This window comes from Scomber scombrus, chromosome 6 (assembly GCF_963691925.1).
Source record: "Scomber scombrus chromosome 6, fScoSco1.1, whole genome shotgun sequence".
NCBI classification, from domain to species: Eukaryota; Metazoa; Chordata; class Actinopteri; order Scombriformes; family Scombridae; genus Scomber; species Scomber scombrus.
In genome coordinates, this window is record NC_084975.1 from 10853966 (window position 1) to 10876296 (window position 22331).

General features: G+C 40.6%; 1 protein-coding gene across 3 annotated transcripts in view; it reads right to left on the reverse strand.

The window, feature by feature from the left end:
• The window catches only part of srgap1a (SLIT-ROBO Rho GTPase activating protein 1a), an 88080-nt gene that overhangs the window by 57339 nt on the left and 8410 nt on the right, over positions 1-22331 (reverse strand). For all 3 annotated transcript variants that reach the window (XM_062420275.1, XM_062420274.1, XM_062420276.1), the window contains exon 2: positions 717-912. In XM_062420275.1, the coding sequence (XP_062276259.1) occupies positions 717-912 (196 nt within the window). The remainder of the gene's footprint in view (positions 1-716; positions 913-22331) is intronic.

Below are 22331 nucleotides of genomic sequence, written 5' to 3' on the forward strand. Positions count from 1 at the left end.
TCAATATTGTGGAAACTTGAAATCAAAATTTCCAGATCAAATTCAGTCCTCTACTTATTCTTTGTGTGGATATTTTCTGATCAAAGGACAATATTTATATTCCTCAAAATATGTATTAGTATTGGTAAAATTTCAAATAGTAATCAACAAAAAAAAGACAATACATTTAAAGTTTAAATCTCACATATTAAGCCATGTCTGTGTCTAAGTTCAGTGCATTTCATAACAGAAAGGCCAAATCCCTACTGCAATGCACAACACTGTATAATAATCTACTGTATTGTGGAACTTTATACAATATAAAAAGTCATGCTATGTTAAAGGAAAAAACTACAAGAAATACACGTGTAAAGATGAATTTCCTACACTAGACAGGTAAACATAACTGTATGAAAAGAGAGTGTTCTAGCAGTAGAACTTCAGAAAGAGAGAATGAGACAGTAATGCAAATAAAATGTCAATGAGCTGCTTTTCTGTTTTCATCTGACTGACGCTGAATATGAAATGAAGATTGATATGGCTGATTAGCACAATAATCACATTAGACCTTTGTGATTCTATCAGCATTATACTGAAAATGAGCTCCATCTGTCTGCCACAATCTTGTTTTGTTTCAAGAAATAAAATAGACCAGCAGACTATTAGTATTCCCAAAGCAAAAAATGAACCCACATAACATCACAAACAAATTGAGCCAACACTAAGACAGTCCTCACTTGTACTGCTGGTGATCCTTGGTGCTGCGAGTCTTTGCCATGAAGCGCTCGGCCAGTTTCTCCAGGTTTCTGGAGTACTCCATCTCAATCTCTGCTTTTTTCCTGAAGAAGTCCTGGAGATCCTGCAGCAGCTGGACCCTCATTTCTGTCTGCTGGTCCATACATTTCTGCTGTTCCACCAACTGGGCCCGGATCTCTGAGAAAACACAAAGAGAAAAGACACACCGAATCAGGATAAATGCAGAACCTGAATGTCGAAAAGAACAGTATCTTCTGGTCAAATATGATACACAAATGTAAATGTTATGCAGAAATACAATGCACTCTTGGCATATTTGAGCAAATGTGCACTCCATTAGTCCAGGTGTTTTTCATTGAAGATCTTTATCAGCATAGTTAAAACATTTGAATGCAAAGAGTAAGCTAAGCAGACAAGGGCAAGGAGTTAATTAGCTAGAGATTATTAAATTTGACAACATTAATCACTTCAGCTGTCAATACAACAGTTGTTGATTTTCACCTCTTACAATTTCAATACATTAGAGCTAATAAAAATGACAACTCTTGCAATTGCAAAAAATATACTTATTCTAATCATTTGTTTGAAAAAAAAAAATCTGCATTTATGTGTTGAGTTGGCTCCTTAATGAGATTTTTTATTTTGGGAGATTTATAGAAAAGGTGATTTGTTTTAATGTTCCCAAATTTAGAATTTGTGGAACTTTGCATTATAATTTCACATGTGGCCATATTGGTTGTTGTTGCTGTTCTGTAAGTCCATAGACAAACATATCAATCAATAATTCCGCCTTAGTAAATTGCACACTTCAGATTTACAAATCAGCACGCAAACATGTATCTAAAATCTATTGATGTACAAAAAAGGAAAGCACATGTACACTACAGTAGTAGAAAACAGCTGAATGCAGCTCATTATTTCTCATCTTTGGAATGCTTGTAGGGATACGAGGTTGGCCGCAATGGTCTCAGGTGTTTCATTAAAGCTGAAAATAACTCCAAGATAAATGGAACCTGATCTGCATCACACCAAGAACACACACACACCCTCATCAGTGCCTGTAACTGAAAACCCAAGTCTCATAAGATAGCAGAGGGGCAGGCCTAAGTTAAACAGGTTGTATGTGCAGGTAAATTACCCTCTGAGGTCTTTTCTAAGAAATCACACCTGTCAGAGTGCCCCTCATTTTAATTTACATCCTCAACAGAACAACTGAGATCTACCACAAACGCAGCCACACACAAATTGTTTCCTCTCTGTGTGCTGTCTGGCCAGGGCCACGTATAATGGATTTCTGCTAATGGAAGGTAGCCTGGGCCAGACATCTTCAGCAGAGGAAACAGATTAATGAGGTGATTTAGAGCCACACAGACACCAACGGAGAGGGGCAAAGAGTGATCCCTCATCTTAAAAGGCAGAAAACACTGCAAGGCTGCAACATGCCTTCACAAATTATTTGTATTATTTCAACAACTCACGAGACAAGGTGATATTATTAAAGATAGCAGCTTGTAAAGTCTTAGTGGCTGTTTCTTGGAACACTGGCAAATATATAAATTATACAGTTAGTGGCACTGGACAAGGATGATTTTTTTCTGGGCAAAGCTTAACCTTAAAGTCAATGCGGTAATCATGAAGCAAACACCTACCAATACATGAAAATCGTTACTTAACAGAGCTTGAGGTCACTCTCATGAGCAGCTTTAAATATCTCAGAAATATCATAGTGGGATTTGAGAAAATTAAATCATGAAACAAATTCTGATCTGGTTACGTTACTTGTGCGGTGATGTTTGAGTCCATAAAAGGAGTATGATTCATTGTTTATCGTCAACTCTTTTGTTCAGCTGTGAGACACGTTATTCCTGGAATATGGGAAAATTGTGACAGAGCAGTGTCTACATCAAAATATACACCAGGTTCTTTTAAATGGGATCATGTTACTGTACTCATCTATTCTTGTACTGAAAAGTTAATGTAACATTCACTGGGACAGAGCTTATTTGTAACATTATTATGTGTACCTAATATTATTATATCTTAAAATTAATCCCAGCCCATATGAACAAGTGTTATTTGTCAAACCATCTTTTTTATATTGTGTTTCACAGTCCTCCAGTTGTATGCTCTTTACAGCAGGTTATGCCATTCTTCCACTTTCAAATGTAGGCCGTTCGTGAATATGGGTTCTGCTACAATGACCAGCTTTCTCAATGTCACAATGAATAATTTTTCTCATTCTGAGTCATAGTTTGGAAACTGTCCTGTTTCTTTCTGTCCCGGGCAGGGAGGTTCAACTTTGCCACATAAAATAATTTGGCCGTTTTTGTGACTAAGACTATTTTTACTCCTTTAATGACTGCAAGATCTGTATAACTACAGACATATGCTGCTCCCATCTTTTGTGCCAGTCTGTAATTGTAATTTACAACAGTTACTATTACATTTAAAAATCATTTTCATGTGCAGTTGTTTTTGTAATTGCAATTTGCTTTTTTGTAATTGTCTGCCTCCCTGCTGATACTCACTCTGACCTCCTAAATAGCTAAAAATAAATATTATTTCTGTTTATCTCAATGAGAACTTAAGCTTTTGTAGTCAACATCATTTGAACTAGAGAACTGAACCAGAAACAAACCAATACAGTGAAAACCCATCCTTGGCCAAGCATTTCATTCTGGCCAACCTACTGCCTAATGAATACTCTCATATGGAAGTAAAGTGGATTGAAACACAGACTGGCATTTCATGAGAATTAGACAGCAACGAATGCCTTGCAAAAACAGCCAAAAGATCCCTGAGAGCATTTAAAGGAGACCATCAATAGCTCAGTACATCAAGCTACTTAATGGCCTATCAGCTGCTGACTCAATTAGAAAACTTCCCGTCAAAGAGGGGCGAGAGCTGCATTTATGTGTGTGCTCGTACAGGCACGTGCCCTTAATGCAATAATCAAATTACCACAAGGCTCCACGCCATTCATCAGCATTAAATCTTCTCGCAATCTTGATAAATTAACAATTTACATTGTTGTTTTTTTTAGAAACTGCAGCTACTTCCTTTCTGGCACTCACCAGGAAATAAACCACTTAGAGTAGATGGCGATAGATGTGACAGAGGAGGCGTTTCAGCAAAACTAAATCTGAATGAATTCTTATCACAGCAGTTACGCTCTCAACATAGCGAACCGTAGACATAATCAACATAGGTGATAGGTTATCAACAGCAATGTAGAGGCTTGGCTTTAATCAACAACTCAAAATTTTAGTTCATTGACATAACAGGTAGATCACCATGTGCATTAAGAAAGTAGCTGTGTTTAAATTTGACTGCATTAAAGTCCACTAGGCCTTTTGGAGGAATGGACAAACCTTCCAATTGCTTCCATCTCCAGAGAATGTGAGGATTAAAACAAAGCTACCATGGCATTGACACAAAGGAGTGTACTGGATCATTTAACACAATTACATTCATGACTGCACATGGAAACTCATTAAATCATTCATTTTCTGAGTCTAACATTGGCAGTTGAAGCTACTGTAGCACCAAGTTGAAGTATGGGGGAATTTGTGCTAAAAGGCAACGCACCTGTCAGAGAAAATTGCAGGTCCAGCACTGCCACGAAATGGGACGCATTTTGCAAACACACTTTTTAGCTGAAGAAAATTCAGCAATGACAAAAAGTAAATTTGGGGCCATGTCCACACTGATGCAGATAGATGTGAAAATGTGTCTTTATATTATTAGTTTAGCCTTACAGAAAGTGGTATTTTTAGAGACCTCTTTCACATATAAAGGCATCAATCTTTTGTCCCCCTGTCAGCTCTGTGACTGCTAATTTTGAATGACAATATATGCCCTCTGAGGAAATATCTTTAATAAATTGGGTACAAGAGAGTAGACCTTTATGGTAAGAACTATAAAACTTGACTATTAAAAAACCCCAAATAATAGTATATTTAATGAGCAGTGGAGGTTTGTTTTTTGTTTACCAAGAGAGGGTGATGGAAAAGTTTTTACTGGTTTAACATTTGAGTGTAGATCTTAAACTTTTAAAAGCAGTGTGAACAAAATGATCACACACTGCATTTTCAGGTATGTCTGCCTTAGTGTGCGCGCGACCTTTGATTATGATCTGACAATTGTATAAGAGAGAGAGAAAGTTCTCTAGTCCCATTGGCAAATATTTGAAATGAATAACTAAGTAACTGTGATGTCTGAGGACAGCCAAATGCTTCCCTTTGATCATACTGATGCTTCATTTGAACCCCCTGCTGCAGGCAACATCAGCCGCCTGGCTGCTTTCTTACAAAACTAACACAACCCACAGAGACTCACACATGGGACCTTGAATTTATTTAATATGCTTACCACTGTAATTCAAAATTTTTCTCAAGTTAGAGCCGTCTTAATGCGAGTGTTCCTCTAATATTACATGGTACATTCCTGCCACTCTGAGGTCATCTGTATGGTAAACACGTGTGGCCTCGGAGCTGAGGGATTTGGGTGTGGGGAGAGTGTGTGGTGGGGGAAATCAAAGCCCTCTGTGATCCCTTTCAAACTGTGGAGCTGAGAGGAGATGAGAGCACCTGTGCACTGTGTTAAGAAATTACACTACGGGATACAGAAACAGTGTAATGTTACCGAAAAAAATACTCCGCCGCCTTTCTCTCTCTCTGTGCATCTGTTTAGCAAACAATCAATCCGACAAAGCTCCATCAGCTTTTATAACCATATCGGGGTTCATGTTGACATGAGTGGCTTGCAAAATTAAAACAGGGCCTATAAAGCTGTCAGCAACAAATCCAGCTGACTGATGGACATTCAGTCAATGTGGCCCAGAACGCACATGGTGTCGATATGGACAATGAAAGAGCACAGTTTGGTCTTTGTGGTGATCAGTTTGGACCAAAGCCCTTTTGTTTCTAAACTGGATGTTATCCAATTGCTCCTTTGGAGGCCACATCACATACTTCCAATAACCCCATTCATGGCAACAAATATGTCCAAAGTTGCAGTTCAGAACGGCTTCTGATTTGCCAGATAGGCCTGTTCCATTGTTAAAGAAACTGCCTTGTAAGCAGGATGGGTACTGACCCACAATGTTGACCTCCAGAGAGAGAAACTGGGCTTCAGTGAAAACAACTCTCCACTGTCACAGGGGCAGAGACATACGTTGTTTTTTTTTTCTCCTCTCTAAAACCTAGCAACATGCTCTACTGATGCAATGAATCAATCTACCTACAAAGCATCAGTTACTTCTGCTGAGTGCAGTGTATGTATTACTGTATGGGTACCATAAAAGATTACAAACTCTCCAAGACTTTCTACAGTTTCTCCAAGTTAACTAAAGTCTCTACCAACAGTTATCTGGGATATACCGTACCACATCAGTCCAAGGGCTGGGTTTCCAAGCCACATGCAGAATGGCTCATCAGCAGCACCTGAAATAGCAGCTGAGGCCTCTGGAGGGACAATATTTGAGGGTGCCCTGCCCCACCATCTGCCTTAGATCTTGGGTTCGGGATTGGGGGAATTGCCCATGCCTCCCTTGGAGGTTGGATACAAAAAAGGGGATTGATACGATCAAAGGTAATTACGGAATTGCCGATCAGTTTTTAACAGAGCACAAGCTTTCAATTACAGCCGCAGAGGGATAACATGGCAGAGAGAGCGAAGTATCTAAAGTACGTCTTCTCCTGACATTTTTTGAGTATTCAAATAATCCGACATGGCTATACTGCCATACTTAATTATAGCGAGGCTATCAGTCATGTTCATGCTTCTTTGATAAATGTATACCATATGGTTCATTCCAACAATTAGATTGGCAAAAGATGTGCCAACTACTTTGCAAATTTCCACTGAGCGTGACTCACTACACTCTGAGTTGGTTTTAATGAGTTTTGCAAAAAAGGAATTTGTTGTTTGATCTGGTTTACCTTCTAATGTCTTTACACATGTCTAGTTGCTTGTCAGACAATACACTCATTTTCATTCCTGCCAGTGAAGAATGCCTTCTTAGTCATTAATGCATTATTGTACCGTTGAATAAAATAGCTTGGCTTTGAATAATAAATGCAAGCTATGAAACAAGGCCATGTTTAGATAAGATATTAAAGAGCAGAGGGATGCAGGAAAGATAGTACACCAGGAATGTGGGAGATATGAAAGACCTAAGCCCATGGCAACACATGGCACACACCTGTGCCAAAGACACAACCAGCACAATTCATGCAGTCACAGTATTGAACTACTGTACTACTCAACTTGAAAACTGATTAGGCTCATTCCCAAGAAACCTCTATAGGTTTGATATTTAGACCCAGTAAAAACACACTACTGTAAGCACTCTGAAGGTCTTGGCCATCCAACTTTCCACCTGAATTGCACTGTGCCTTTTTCTCTCCACAGTGTTGAGGAGGAGCACATGGATTTGAGCTAAAGGTTTGCCAGGTCAGTTACTCTTCACCTGTCCTGTTCCACCAAGCTGCCATGGAGTATTTTATCACCCACACCTGGACCAGATGGGGAAACATTTGAAGGACTGCTCCAATGAGCACTGACAGGCATCATGTGACCAACAGATGTGACAAAGGATTTTTGTTACGATACTTGAATTGTTAAAACTCGGTTTGTAAAAGGCAAACTGATCAGCCTCAGCAGATGCATCAGAGGGGACAACACAACTAGCCTTGAAAGTTTCTGGCAAGGGTCTCCAGTCACCACAACAAAATTCCTTGTGAGTATAATTACTCAGAAACAAGAATCCAGGAATTCACTGAAAGCCCATTGTGAACAGTCAACAGATGGTCGCTCTGTACCCAGGTGGTGTGTTACAGCGGGCTGTATTTTGGTCCTGCATACTAGACCTCTGTTGAATTGTACCAGTATATTTAAATGAAAAATGTGCCAAAAACTATTTCAGGTCTATTACTTTGTTCAACCATTTTTAAAAACCTAAATATAACTATTTTTCCCTCTCTTAAAATAGTGTTTTAAGAGTTTTTAAAACTCTTAAAACAAAATCAGTTTAACCCACAGCCAACTGTGGCCTGAAGGCTAACAGTGTTATTTTACCTTACTAGCTGTAGTGTTGGCTGGACTACATCCACTGGTCACATGACCCACCTCATGATTGTTGAAGCACCCTCAAGAGTCTGCCAAATGGGAGAAGTTTCTACATTTGACATCCTGACTCATTAGGGCCGATGAGTCATGACCCAGAAAGTCACACAATGTACAAAATAATTTGCAGTTAACTACAATTGAGAAGTCACATGGTATTCTTGTGATGACTTCATTACGTTGGTGGGACCAGTAAGAAATTCATCATGTGCTTGGTATGTGAGACATTGTTGGACCCTACTACCTCCTTTGCTTGATCTGGACATGACTCCTAGAGTGTGTCACTGATTCCTGTGTTGTTATCATATGAGATTACGTCACTACTCAGAAAATATTACTGATGTCCTTATCTCCTTTTTATTTACCATGTTTAACATGTTATGTTGTTACATTCTCAGCCTGTGATGAAGCATATAAAACACTGAAATGGTGACAAATCCAATTTTAGGTTGAAATAAAGCTGTCAGGGACACAGTTATGAGCTGAGGAATAGTCAGGTATGTCTGAAGAAACACAGATTTGCTAAAAAAGAAAAAAAAAAGCAGAGCAGATTCTCTCCGATCACAGCCAAGCCACACACAGCAAATTGCCAGCTTTTCTAAGGCATTTTATCTCAAAATATTACAGAACTTGCAATGTGGGCCCCATTACAACATCTGACTGACATGTTAGCAGCTTCCAAAACCACAGAGAGGGTTCCAATGGAAGTACTGTAGGCTACTGTGATCCAGAGAATGACTGTTAAATTAGGGTGGAAAAGAGCCTGGCCCATAATCCTCTGTTTCTTTCAAACACTGTGAGCTGAACCAATGTCCTTTGCGATATTGTATGATCCAATAGGAGTATGGCGATAGTTGTGTGAAGTGGCTTACAAGAGGTACATATGCAGCAGCATATCCGCAGTGTCAGCTTAGTTTGTTGGTCACTGCTGCCACATCTATACTGCTAAGGAAGAAAACACTACGAACTGCAATTGGGTCACATAAATTAAGATTTCCTCTGGCACAGAAACAAACAATCCCCCCTACACAACTATATAAGTCCCATGGACAGAGATGTAAACCAAAAAAAATATGTCATTATACACACACCCACTACTTCTCTCAACAACTAAATTACACACACACATACACAGACACATACACACACACACACACACACACACACAGGAAATGCAGTAGTGGCTGTGATCTGACTTTTTGTGTTTTCTCTTGGGCCCGGGAGTATTGTGGGCGGCAGACCTAAAGAGCTCAGGTTCCTTCCTGCTCTCTGGTTTTTATAGTCTGATTCAGAAACAGCTCAGCCATGGTGGCTAACTGTGCTCACTGTTCGAACACAATACACTCCCAACAGTCAAAAAACAGATGTGAGACAAGACGATTCTAACCGGGCAAAATAAACACTTAAAATCTGTGTCAGTCCCACTTAACAAGATAATATTTAAAACGTGTGATTTCAATAACTGAAATAGAATAATGTCCGCCAATTAGATTCAACTCTGCCAAATAACATGGGCCAAAAATCCTTGGTTGCTAAGGCAACACCCCCACAGACAAGAGGCCAACCGCAAGCAGGAGGGGGGATCAATCACCACTGACATTACGGTGGCCTATGAGGACCATCATTTTGATCCAAACTAAATAAGAGAGAAAGAAGCTGAATGCTGGGAGAAGTAAGCACACTTTAGAGGCAGGGCTGTTTGTTCAGCTGCTGGTTCACATCTAGACATTCTGTTTGATCTGGAAATCAGTCTGTCCAACTGAGACGTGTGTGTGGTTGTATGTGTGCTTGTGCTTGTGGATATATGTGTGGGTTTGCTTCTGTATGTGATTGTGTTGATATATACAACACCAATCGAAAGTGTGTCCAAACATTTGACTGATACAGTGCATGTATGTTAATACTGCCCCTGAAGACTTTAAAAGGTGGTGTAAAAAAGTTTTTGGCTTCGTATAGGATGACAGGTATAGTCACCTTGTATAAATAGTGAAAAGGGTTAGTGAAACGGCTCCCGTTGCTGCTGCTAAACTAACAGCTTACATTCAAGCTAGCTGGGCTAGAACTAGTCAGACAGACTTGGTCTACCGAGCTTCTTATTTTCTCAGTAATTGACCATTTACTCCCCCTCAGCATTATGTTCTCCAGGTTTATACATCAGTTCATCTCAATGACAACAAAAACAGAGTTACTAGGAGAGGAAAAGCTTCTCTCAGATACAAAGTTTGACAACTGTCTTTTAGAAAGCTAGTTAGCCCATGTGTCAATAGGTCACACAGTTTGTGAAAATCTCTTTTAAGGAGCAAAAACTAAGCTATAAACCATAATTAGCTGCCTCCAATTGGTAAACTCTGGCCCTCCGTACCAAAAGAGCTGTAAAGACAGCTTGCTATTGGTCAATGGCGCAATGTCAAAGTTAATCAAAGCTGAACTTGATTTTCAAAATTCTGTACAAATTCACTTAACCCCCTTGAGCGAAGCCACTCATGGCAACAATTCTATTGCAATGAACTGATTTAGCCACAGAATGTTGCCATTTTCAATACTGATGTGATCAGGCCTCGATGCTTCAGAAGTTGTTTAAATAGTTTCTGTAGACATTTGGTTTTTTGTTGTTGGGGTAGCTCCGGGTCACCGCTGGAATTCTTTTGTCACTCTTGTGAGTCAAAGCTCACTACAGATGATGACCTCTGCAAAGGAGCAAGCACATTTCAGAGACATCTTTTAAACCTATAGGGGCTGAGAATTTGATACTCAAAAAGTTGATTTTCGTCAGAATATCATTTACAGAACAGGGGATAAAATGATCGACTCACCTCAACTTTAATACAGTGGTAGAATGTGGACACGCAACTCTAAGGATGGGAAGTGGTTACATCTGTGTGGCTCAACATCAGAGAAAAAGGGAATTTGTGAGAAATACATTGATCTCTTTTAGCCTCTTGGCCAGACCTCACCCACTTTTCTCATTCATCTCTACACCATACCCAGCTGCTCTGTCTGCTGCCCTAAAGGGACAAGTATGGGAGCTTGTGAAAGAAAGAAAAAGAGAAAGAGGGATAAAAAAAGAATCTGTATACTGAAAACCAGTCCAGGCAAACCCCCTCAGCATGTTTTAATTTAAAGGCTAGCCCATACACCAAAGTTTGAAAAACTACAGAGTATGAACACCTCAGATGTTAACTTTTTCAACTTTGCCAAATGAAAAATGACACCCTGCTTTGCATAGGACCTGCCTTTGTGCTTTTGTTTGGGGATATTAGTGATGGGAGAGATAAGGGGCTAAAGCTCGTATGTCAAGGCAACCTCTCATTCTTAACAAAGCTAACCTCAGGCAAAGACTTGGCTGGGCAAGCCTATAGCTCTTACAGTTGGGATGTTTGTTTGGGGTTACAATACTATGAAAATTCTGTGGTTAGACAGCTGAAGAGATAAATGCCTTTTTAAAAGGGTGTTGCACGAGAAACATCTGGAACCAAGGCGCACATGCTTTCATCTATAGGAATATTTGCTTCTCCTTGCAGAAACCAAATGGAAACTGAAGCATGCTAGCAGGGACCTCAAGAATACAAACCCTGAAAGATGAACCTAAAGAATGGCAGAGCAGTTACATGGCCTGCGGTGATAAGCGTTTGAAGGAGGGGTTGTTTCTAAGAGACTGTGGATATACTCCCTCTTCATGGGCCCCAAGGAGGCGGGAAGGAGAGAAAGATACAGAGAGTGCATATAAATGAATAAATGCTCAAGAAGACTCTTCAACCATGCACCTGCATACCCCCTCAACACACACACATACAGGTAGATAGGAGAGTGTGCACCTGTGTGGGGCTTGAGTCCATTACATTGTAGGTGTGTAGACCAGATTGCTGAGACATTTCAAATGGGGGAGATTAATCAATTTGACAGCTTTGTCACTTACAAGTTCCCTGCCCTCAGTTCCTGAATCTCCCGTGTATGCCCTGACCTCTGCTCCCCACCCGTCTCCCTCCGCTGCACACTGGACAGTTTAGTCAGCAGCCTCTGACGGTACTTAGAGCTGCCGCAGTATGTTCTCCAAGACCAATGCTTATTTCGGTCTGTAAGTACATCTGTCTATTTACCTCCATTGAATTCAGTGAGATAGCAGTGCACACAAATTCACAGTGCAGCAACTAATGATTGTATCATTGCTTAATCTATTAGTGATGGTTTTTGATGAAGCAATGTCTATAAAATACAGAAAATGTTTGTTTTAAAACACTCAAAATATTCACTTTACACTCTTACAAAAAAGAGAAAAGGCATGTGTGGCATTTTTGGTTGAAAAAACCCTCCAAACAAACAAATAAATGTATGCATATCTATTTGTCTCCACACTGTCTGTTTGCTTACCTGTCTCTATTGTCCTTCCACCTGTTTGTCTCTATCCAGACGATTTATATAGTCGCTGTCCTACGCCATCTGTCTGTCTCTCTGTCCAGCTGTCTATTTACCCAATGCGTTTGTACATCTGCCTTCCTTCGCAGTATGCACACCTCTATTTTAAAGGCCTGCTCTTTTGTCTGTCTTCCTACACAGCAATGTGGAGACACTAGGGCTGGGCAGGGACCAGGACCTGTGGCCCACAGCCAGCTGATCCCACTGCCAGCTCGGATGACAACATGTTCCCGCAGTCGGGACACTGTGGCACCGTTGGGCCAGAGAAAAGTATAGTGGGGAAAAGGAGATGACAGTACGCAGCTACAGCTGAGGTGTCAGTGACAAAGATGGACCGCCCAACCAACACACAACCACACAATAAGAGAAAAAGAGTCCAATCATAGGCAACCTCTTAATTTGATCCACTAAGCTTCCAATTTTGCTGCAATACATTACACAACAATAACTGGATACAGGCCTAACTATGCTTTTTTTGTTTAGTTTTTTACAGTGGTGTGTGTGTGTGTGTGTGTGTGTGTGTGTGTGTGTGTGTGTGTGTGTGTGTGTGTGTGTGTGTGTGTGTGTGTATGAGAGTCAACCTTTTTTTCTGACCCTGATGCAGAAGGTCCATCAAAAATTACTGAAAAGCAAAGCTAGCAAATATGATGAAGAGTGTCATTGAAGAACCTAAGAAGATACTGTATTTTTTTATTCAAGTGCACGCTATTCTAACCATCCATGTTTAAAAGGTTTGCAGGCTCAGGAGCTTCGACTAACCAGTCCCAGTGTCTCAGAGGTCTCTGTTAAAGCCCTCCAGTCTCACTTATTTCACACTCCTCCATGAACAGTCTGCCTCAACGACATTCTTCAGACTCTTCAGAAAGGTTGAGATCCTTAATGAAATTTCAGTGGATGGCTCTCCTAAATTAATTTTACATATTTCCTCAGAATAAGAAGGGGAAACACACCTGGGGGTTATTTTTCTTTCTCTCTTTCTTGTTCAGATGTTTCATCTTTCGACTTAATGAAAACAAATACCAGCAAAAAGATTGGCCGGTGATATTAGCTTAATCCATCTTTTCATGACTCCAAGAAAAGATCAGTAGATGGAGGGAGACTGGAAACTTAAAAAATATGTTAATGCAGGAGCAGCTTTAAGAAGACAAAAACACAAACACCAGACAGCAGTGAAGTAATGAGGAAGCTCTTAATGATTTGTGCTTTCATCAAAGTCTGTCCTGCAGACACAAGTATCAATCAATAATTTGAAACCTGGGTCTTGAAAGACTGAGGCTAATTCTGCACAAGTTAGCATCCTTGCCAGCCGATGAAAAGGACAAGCAGTTGTAAACAATGTTACAAATAAAGATGCTTTCAAATGTTTTCTCTCTTAGCTAACCCTTTGATGGTCTGGATGCTTACTACAGACAAACATACTTGGACTTGCAATACACAGTGGTTAGATTTAAGATTTAATGTTTGTATTTTCAAACAATATGCTATGATAAGCGACAAGAATTTTTTAACCAATGAAATTTGGCCAATGTAACACTCATCCATCCTTGGATTTTTTATCTGCTTTTGGTTTATTACAGACAACAAAAAAAAAAGACACCCCCCTTCAAACTTTTCAGACATTGAGTGTCACTTTCATAGTCCCATTCCACCATTTCATCATGCTGAGTCCAAGTCCAAAACTTGACAAGCTAGTGGTGCCTTATTATGGTTGCTGTGCTATGATTGGACAATCACTACAGGTCAGGGTTTAGTAAACGGTCAATTCCTGACAGCCTGCAATGTTAACATATGGAGAACATTTCATCCAAAAGACCACAACAGTCAATGTAGAGTGAGTAGAGTGAGTAAAAAGTAAATCATTGTCAAAGACAAAGTGCATGTGGTTACTTTCCAACAGTAGGGTGGGAGGAGATTTATCTCCGTAGATATCTTGTTTGATTCCTACTCATTTCTTTTTGTGGTTGGGTCAGTGATTGATGACACCTTCATGAGTCAGCCAACCAGCATGTGTGTGCCAGAAAGAGCAACGGCAAACCCCAAACTTGCACTGTGGAGTACATTAGGGCTACCATCACAGGGGTGCACAAATACCCTGAATTCAGGGCAAATATCAACATGGGAAAGCCATTCCTTCATGATTTGTACTGTATTCACTAAACAGCAAAGGACAACATCATCCTGTGCTCATGTGTTTTCCTTCCCGTTACTGACCACCCCTCGCTGAGCCCCTCCCCTCGCCCCACCACAAAAAACAGCACCTCACAGGATGTGTGGTTTCTGGGCCTTTGATTGGGTTAAGCCAGTAGAGGAGCTGGAGGGACCAAGGAGGAACAACCCTACTATTCAAGACCAGGCCTGTAATTCCAGAGGCAAGGACATGTGCTGCAAACCCACTGGGGGAGAGAGAGGGAGCAAGAGAAACAGACAGGGGAGGCAGAAATGGTATAAGGCCAGTTATTAGTTTAAAAAAATGTGTTGGAGAGGAGGACTGAGGGCTCCACTATCTCATGAGCCAGAAGAGGCCAACAAAGTACATTTTCAGAAAAAAAGGAGCAGCGGCTCACATTCTGTCGTCAGGTCTGCAAACGCTGTACATTTTTCTGACAGTAAAAACTGTTCCAGGACCAAATCTGCCTTCTTTCATATTATTATACTGTTATTATAAGTAAACTGAAACCTGCTTCATACTCATGACAGATATGTGAAGTGGCACCAGAAAGGACAAATCCGTGATTTAAAGGACAAAGACAATAAAGGCAATGCAAAAAGGCAGAGACATCACAAAGACATGCTCTTAATGGACAGAAAATTTCATTGATGAGAAAAGAAAGTTAGTACGTCTCCACAGTGTCAGTGTTCATTCCACAACACACAATGGAGTCTTTTCTCAATTGTACACAAAAGCTTCCATGTGTTGCTTTTCTTGAGTTCATCTGTAAATCGAAGGATTGTTTTGGGAGACATTTTGTCCCTCTTTGCCTCATCTTGGTTATCGCCCACTTTACACAAAATTAGTTATAAATATCCCTAAATTCAATTTACTCTGTACATTTGCTAGCGAGCCTCTAAAAGGAAAAAAAGAAGAAGATGAAAGCATGAAGCAGACTTTCAAAACTTATAATCAGTTCCAGTAGCCTTTTCAGATCTTTCTGGGACAAGTTTTAAGAGACAAGGCTACTTTCAAGGTCAAAAAAGATGGATAACACGTCTTATCTGCAAAAGAGCAGCTGGCTGATACAAAGCTTAAAGTTTGTACTATCACTCTACATACACACCACACATAGACACACATGGCCATTGAGTATAGTCTAAAAATAATTTTACAAACCTAACTGTGTCTACACACAGGCTGTATTGATTACTAGGGTGATGCCTTTAAATTAGACTCCAAGTAGCACACAGCGTCCTTGTTTGCCAGCCTGGTGAATGTTAGTCGGATGTATAAATGTTTGTTTAGTGGTGTGTTCTGTGTGTATTTGTCTGCTGCGTCCATCTGTCATCATTAATTAAATTTTTCTGTGCGAGTAAATCATGGGACATTTGACTAAAATAGTCATTGTCTACAATAGCAGGTCTACAATAGTAAGGAGTTCAGTGAGGCAGAAATCAACTGCCCAAGTGAGCATAAGTACTGCAGAAACACCAGACTCAAGGAAACCGTTGGCCTTGGAACTGCATTTTATAGGTAGCTGACCATAAACTGCATGACGAAAAGATGGCTTAAAGATAAAACTGAGCCAGCGACCAACTTTGTTCTCCCTATGAGTGGCAACATGGGCAGTGGAAGAAAAGTATTCCAGCATGAGCAGCATTTAACCTCCTATTTTAAACTTTTCTGTGTACAAAAAGCAGAAACTTCCCCCAAACTTCTCTGAGGAAAAACAGCTCATCTTTTCCCACCTGGTGCTCAGAGTTGTGACAGCTGAAATAATCCACTCGTAGAGACGCTTCAGCTTCGTGTAAACATATTCACTTTGGGGAATGTGGAGTTTGATCTCTGGCAGGAATGGTAGAGTAATAGAAGTGTAGTCCTTTAACAATGCTGGATTATACAGTCTTCATTAAACAGTTGAAGTTTTTGAGATGTCTGAGTGTTATTGAGATTATAATGAAGCAAACACTTAAGACTGATGCAGTTCAGTGTCCGTACACTGAGAACATCATTAGAGGTGTCTAAATGTACTTCCATTAAAACTTAACACAGTCTAAAGAAAATGTTCACAGCGCTGGATGAAACACCTCAGTCAACTTTGTCTTTGTAATAAGAAACAAGTTGAACTAACTTAACTACAACTGTGAAATTTTTTAAAAACTTTTTGTCTCATCAAGTTTTACAAACTGCTCAAGCAATCTTTGTACTTTAGTAATGGGATTGGCTCCTTTGTGTATTGCAGAAAAATGTACTCAATCTCAAGCTAAGCATCAATTCGCTATCCTGACGTGGTCATCTCTGAGCAGATGACTTCACCTCTATGGGACCTGGAGCGGAGTAAAAGCAGATCAAACACCTGTTGTATCTGGACAGCTGGTGTCTTGTAAGGAGAATAGGAGAGTTGGGAGTCATCTGAGGGTTTTTTGCACCTCTCCATCACATTTGGTCTGTCTATATTAATTTGTATCTTTTGTAAATGCGTAAACACATTTTTTTTTTTAAATCAACAAAAAATGCTATAATTTGGCACTTTCTCAGGATTTTTCTTCTGAAAAGAAGAAGGAAGTTCATTTTCTTATTCCAGATCTAACATGAAGATTTCCCAAAGGATGAAAAGATCTTTGCAGGAAGAGGAAAATCTGAGAGCTGAGGCAGCATTGATGGTGAGCACAATTTTTATAGCTGTAAAAACATGAAAACACAGAGCAAATTTGGAATGTGCCAAAGTTCATTTTCCATTGGCAGCAATTTGAGCCAAATCAAATCACCTTGACATTTATTAATACAGTAAATTTTATGTTTGGAATTCCTTGGGAAGCACCCAAAGAGTTTCAAAAGTCTGAACTGCACTTACTATTGCAGGTCAGTATCTGTAACTAAAGGTGCAGAGAAAGAAAAAAAGGACCACGGACAAGCTCATGGTCCATGTATGCATGTTTGCTGGTTATGACTATAAGCAAGTGAACCATGCAAACACTTGCAGACATAGGCAGATGCTAAGATTTATATCCTGCACACCTTTTCGGCCACACAAATGCAGAAAGTATTTGAGTTTAAAGTATATACCCCTATATAAATAATACCCTGGTCCCTTGACACTTCAACTGTACTATCTGAATGTCAGAACAAGCACATCAATATGACGTGCTTTAAATCCACTATTGGCACATTTCGACCTTCAGGCTGACTGGTCACAGGCTGGGGATTGAGGGCACAGAGGTTGGGGCAAAGAGTGGCAGGTTGGGGGTTTCAGTAATGAGGTGCATGGATGGGTGCGCTAAAGCTGGGATTGAAGATTGAGGGTAGAGAATTAAGGGCAGGTGGAAGATAGTGGTTGGGGGTTGCCTAAGGGCTGTGGTTTAAGCTGGAAGCCAAATCTGATAGATTTATATGAATAATGATATTGTGGAAAGTGTCCCATACAGTTCTACACATACATAACCATGGCCCATGAGATAATGCACAGTCATTCTGTTTAATTTTAAAGCACTATAATTAGTGGTGCACGCAGACATTGAATGAATACAAATGTATATTCAGGCTGATTCCCACCAACGCAGACATTTGTGGAGGGTCTTCCACTCTGCCACTGATATTTTGCCAAGAGCCACACTTCAAAGTATAAGCATAATCTAAAATCAAAGAGCTATAATTCTGCTGATACGATACACTTCTGTATTTCAACCAAATATGCACACATGTATATTTTATAGCTGATTAAGAGCTGTAAATGAATCATCAGAACCAAAGAGAGAGGCACCATCTTAAGCCTGCAGTTATTATCATTTTATTATCATGCAAGTTTCAAACGTTGCCAGAATCAAACTAAATATTAAGTAGAACTGCATGTTTCTTTAGCTGCAACTAACCAAACTGACAGCTCAAAGCAAACTTTAAAAGAGAGAGGGAATTTAATGCTGTACTGGAGGATTTGATTTTTTTTTTTGCTCTGTCTGATGCAACAACATCTGTAAGGCCAAAGCCGCACTGCGAGGGCATAATAATGAGGCTGCCTTGATCAAGACAGCCCGCTGCAGTGCAGCTGAGTTTGGTGGTTTAAACTGAGGCGTGGATAAATATTTGCTCCACATTCCTCTCCCCTAAACAATAAAAGGACCATTTAGCCGATTTTCAACCTCATCTCTAGCTATCTGAATTAGGGATATAGTGTGACAAATGCCTGCAGTTGTTCCTAATGTTCTCTGTGTCTCTGAGGCACAGCTGCAAAACCTGTTGTTCTTCAGTAACCAACACTGTCGTTTGACATGTACAGTGACATAGTAGGGAGTCAAGGAAGAACTCCAGGCTATTTCATCTTGGATTTCTAGTCGCTGTGCATCTGGTTAGCCAGGGTGTGTGCTTGAGATGCTGCTCAAAAACAAAACTTCCTTGTTCTATGCGCTTATATTGCAAACTAGCTTAGTTTCCAACAGTGAAAATTGCATCCCAGTATACTAGTGCAGAGAATGCTATGGAAAAGGTTACATTTTACAGTGGCTGACATTCAGCCATATTTATTCCAGAGTATATGGCCACAGAGAAAGGCTGAGGCTGTGGCTGAGGAATTTATTGCTCAAAGGACTAGTTTACCATCAACACTGTTTGGACAGCCACAGAAATAATGGTAGAATTTCCTTTTAAAGACCAACCTTAAAGATCCTCACCTGACAAAGGAATCTAAAGAAAAGGGGGAGCACAAAGGATAATGACATGTTGGTGTAAGATTGAGGACTACTCACTGAAACACATGAGCAGAGTGTTTCTCAACACTCAGTTGTACCAACATTTGATATGACAGAGGTCTAGTTTTTATCTGAAATATAACTTTGTGCATGTAACTTTTTAACTTGTAGCTAAAATATGTAGTTTTTTACAATGACACAGGAAAAGGGAGACAAATGCAAGGACATTACAACAACCACGTTTTTATTGGCTATGTCCTTAGTAGAGGAAATTTGATAAAAATGAAAATCCTCATAACTCAAAACCTAATGTGACGGAGGGATTTGAGCATGCTTTTCTGCTTTATTATGGGTACTTACTAATGATTTCAAGCCAAATGTACTGTGTGTAGTTCAATCTTTATTAGGCTAGGTGTTTTTCCTCACCCAGCATTGCCTTTGAAGTCCAAATCACATCCTAATCCTTCCCCTCACTCAGGTTTCAGACTGAGCACCCCAACCATGACCCGCTCTGCAGCCTGAGGCCCAATCAGTCCCCTTGTCACAGTCCTGGTGCCAGCCAGCAGGGGTGATTTCTCACAAGGCATCTGCAGTGAAATCCAAGCCGCCAAGAATGAGGAAGTCCACAATGACAACCCCCTTTCTCACAGGGCACCAGAGGCCAAAAGAGGCTAACATGACCACCTCCAACACACACACACACACACACACACACACACACACACACACACACACACACACACACACACACACACACACACACACACACACACACACACACACACACACACACACACACACACACACACACACACACACACACACACACACACACACACACACACACACACACAGAGAAGATGGGAGAATGAGGAGGCTTCACAAAGACCTCATTTCCAGATAATTACAGTGGAAGCCAATATGGAGCAAGTGACAGAGAGTTACGTGCTGTTATCTCCTCCGACCTACCCCCAGGGGAATCTTTGACTGCCACTGACCTCCCATTTTTCTAAGAACCACTGACCAACTCAGAGAGCAGTTTCTCAGGCGCTGAGATGACATTTCTTCTACTTTAAAAGATGTCCGTCAGAATATCTCATTGAATAAGACTTTGTAATCTTCCCTTCACTAACACAAACACCAGTTTTTGCCCACAGGAAGCAACAACAAGCAGATCCACCCAGTGCTTTAGGATTACCACAAGAGATCTGAGCTGAGCACAGCCAGAGAATGTGATCGACCTCTGGGCAGCTGCTCAGAGTGCGAGAGCGAGGGACAAAGAGGGAGGAAGAAGAAAAGAACAGACAGATCAGCTTTCACTGCTCTTTGTTTCTCTACACTATAGCGAGCAAGACTGGGGCTTTCTCTTTTCTGTCTCCCACAGAGCCGGGAGATAGAGGCCACCCTTTCGTGAGTGTGTGTGTGTGTGTGTGTGTGTGTGTGTGTGTGTGTGTGTGTGTGTGTGTGTGTGTGTATGTATGTGTGTGTGTGTATGTGTGTGTGCGTGTGTGTGCGTGTGTGTGTGTGTGAGAGAGAGACAACAGTCCAGTCATGCATGTGCCACATAGCCAGCCAGGTTGCCATGCATCACACACCTCTGACACGCCATTAACCAGGACAAATCACAGGACCCCAGGGGAGATGGTAGCTTCCTCCACACTGCCTGATTAAAAAGTAAGATATATGAGGCATGTCCACAGTGTCTGTGTCCTCACTCTGCTGTGGAAAAATACTTTCAGCTTGTTTCCATTGCAGGAACTTTTCAAATGGTCCAGAACCATTCAAAGAACTCAAGAACCTCACCTGCTTTTCTACCAGAGTAAGCAGGGACTAAATTGAGTTCCTCTGCCACAGTTTCCAAAAAAAGTACCTGCTATGGGGGCAGTGCTTAGTAATAACCCAGGAATGAGCAAATCAAAGAGAGAGCCAGCCAGTGAATACAAGAAACATAACTGAATTTGCTAATTGTTTCACCACAGTTGCATATTAAATCAGGAACACCCTACTTTCAGTAGTTTCCATCTCTGCACATCCCCAAAATATCTGTTCATTACTTTCGTTCAAACATCAAAGTTGCCCCACAGTATATACAAAGAATGGCATGACTATGTTGTTGCTTCCTCTTTTCAGTCATTTTTTAATCTGCCATCAGACTCATTTTCCCAACCTTTATAGTTCTTCACATGTAGTGACAATCCAAACAGGAACATGCAAAGCTTTAATTAGTTGAAACTATTTGGACAAAAAGGGGGCATTATTTCCAGCAAAAGGTCTGCCAGATAATAGTTACTTGCAGTGAAGTTAAACACAGAGTATAAATTTGAAAAACATGGGATTGAAGACTCATTAATTATTAATTTGAATGGCCACTGGGCATCCACGATCCCTGCTGCCGGTACACCCACCCAACAGAGGAGGGAGCTGGCAGAGATGACGACTCAGGTCAAGGAGCAGAGGTCAGCGGTTTGGTGACCAGAGGGTCAAGTTGATCTGGACAAAGAGTCGCCAGTAGGGGTTCAGTGAGAGGACAGAGACAATGGGCAGTACAAACAGAAAATGAATTACACAAGTTGCCTGTCAGTAGCATTTTACTCATCCAATGCTATTATTAATTAGTCTGCTGTTTGTGTGTGAATGTGTAACTGTGCTAGAAATAGTTGATGACTAAGGTGGATTCTTTTCTTTCATCTGACTGTAAACCACAGGCAAGACGAAGATACAAAGAAACATCCGCTATTTCATCTATTGCATAATAACCGCATGACACGAGGTCTCATGACAATAATATAATTGTGATATTTATGGAAACATCTGACCAGTGTTGCAGAGCAGCTAGAAGAGTTTTCAGGGAAAGTAAAAAGCTTCAAAAGATAAGAAGGGGAACTAAAAATACATATTCATGTGTCACATTCAGTTTATTTAACTGTTAACATTATCTGTTAGCTGTGGAGAAAATCTCTTTGAAGGTTAGACGCATAGAGAGTGAAAAGGGACACAGCCAATGGAGGTCTGAGACTTTCTCCATGTGTGGCTCCACTGGCAGCAGGACACAATGAGCAGTGGAACAACATGGCTGACAGATCTTTATCCGAAAATGGCTCTTTTTCAAAAAAAAAATTATTAAATATCCGAGCACCCCTCATATCCGTGGCTGGAACCACAGCTATGGCTCCAGTTTCCATCTCGGGGGAGGGTGGAGGAGAGTTCAGGCTAGAGCTCAC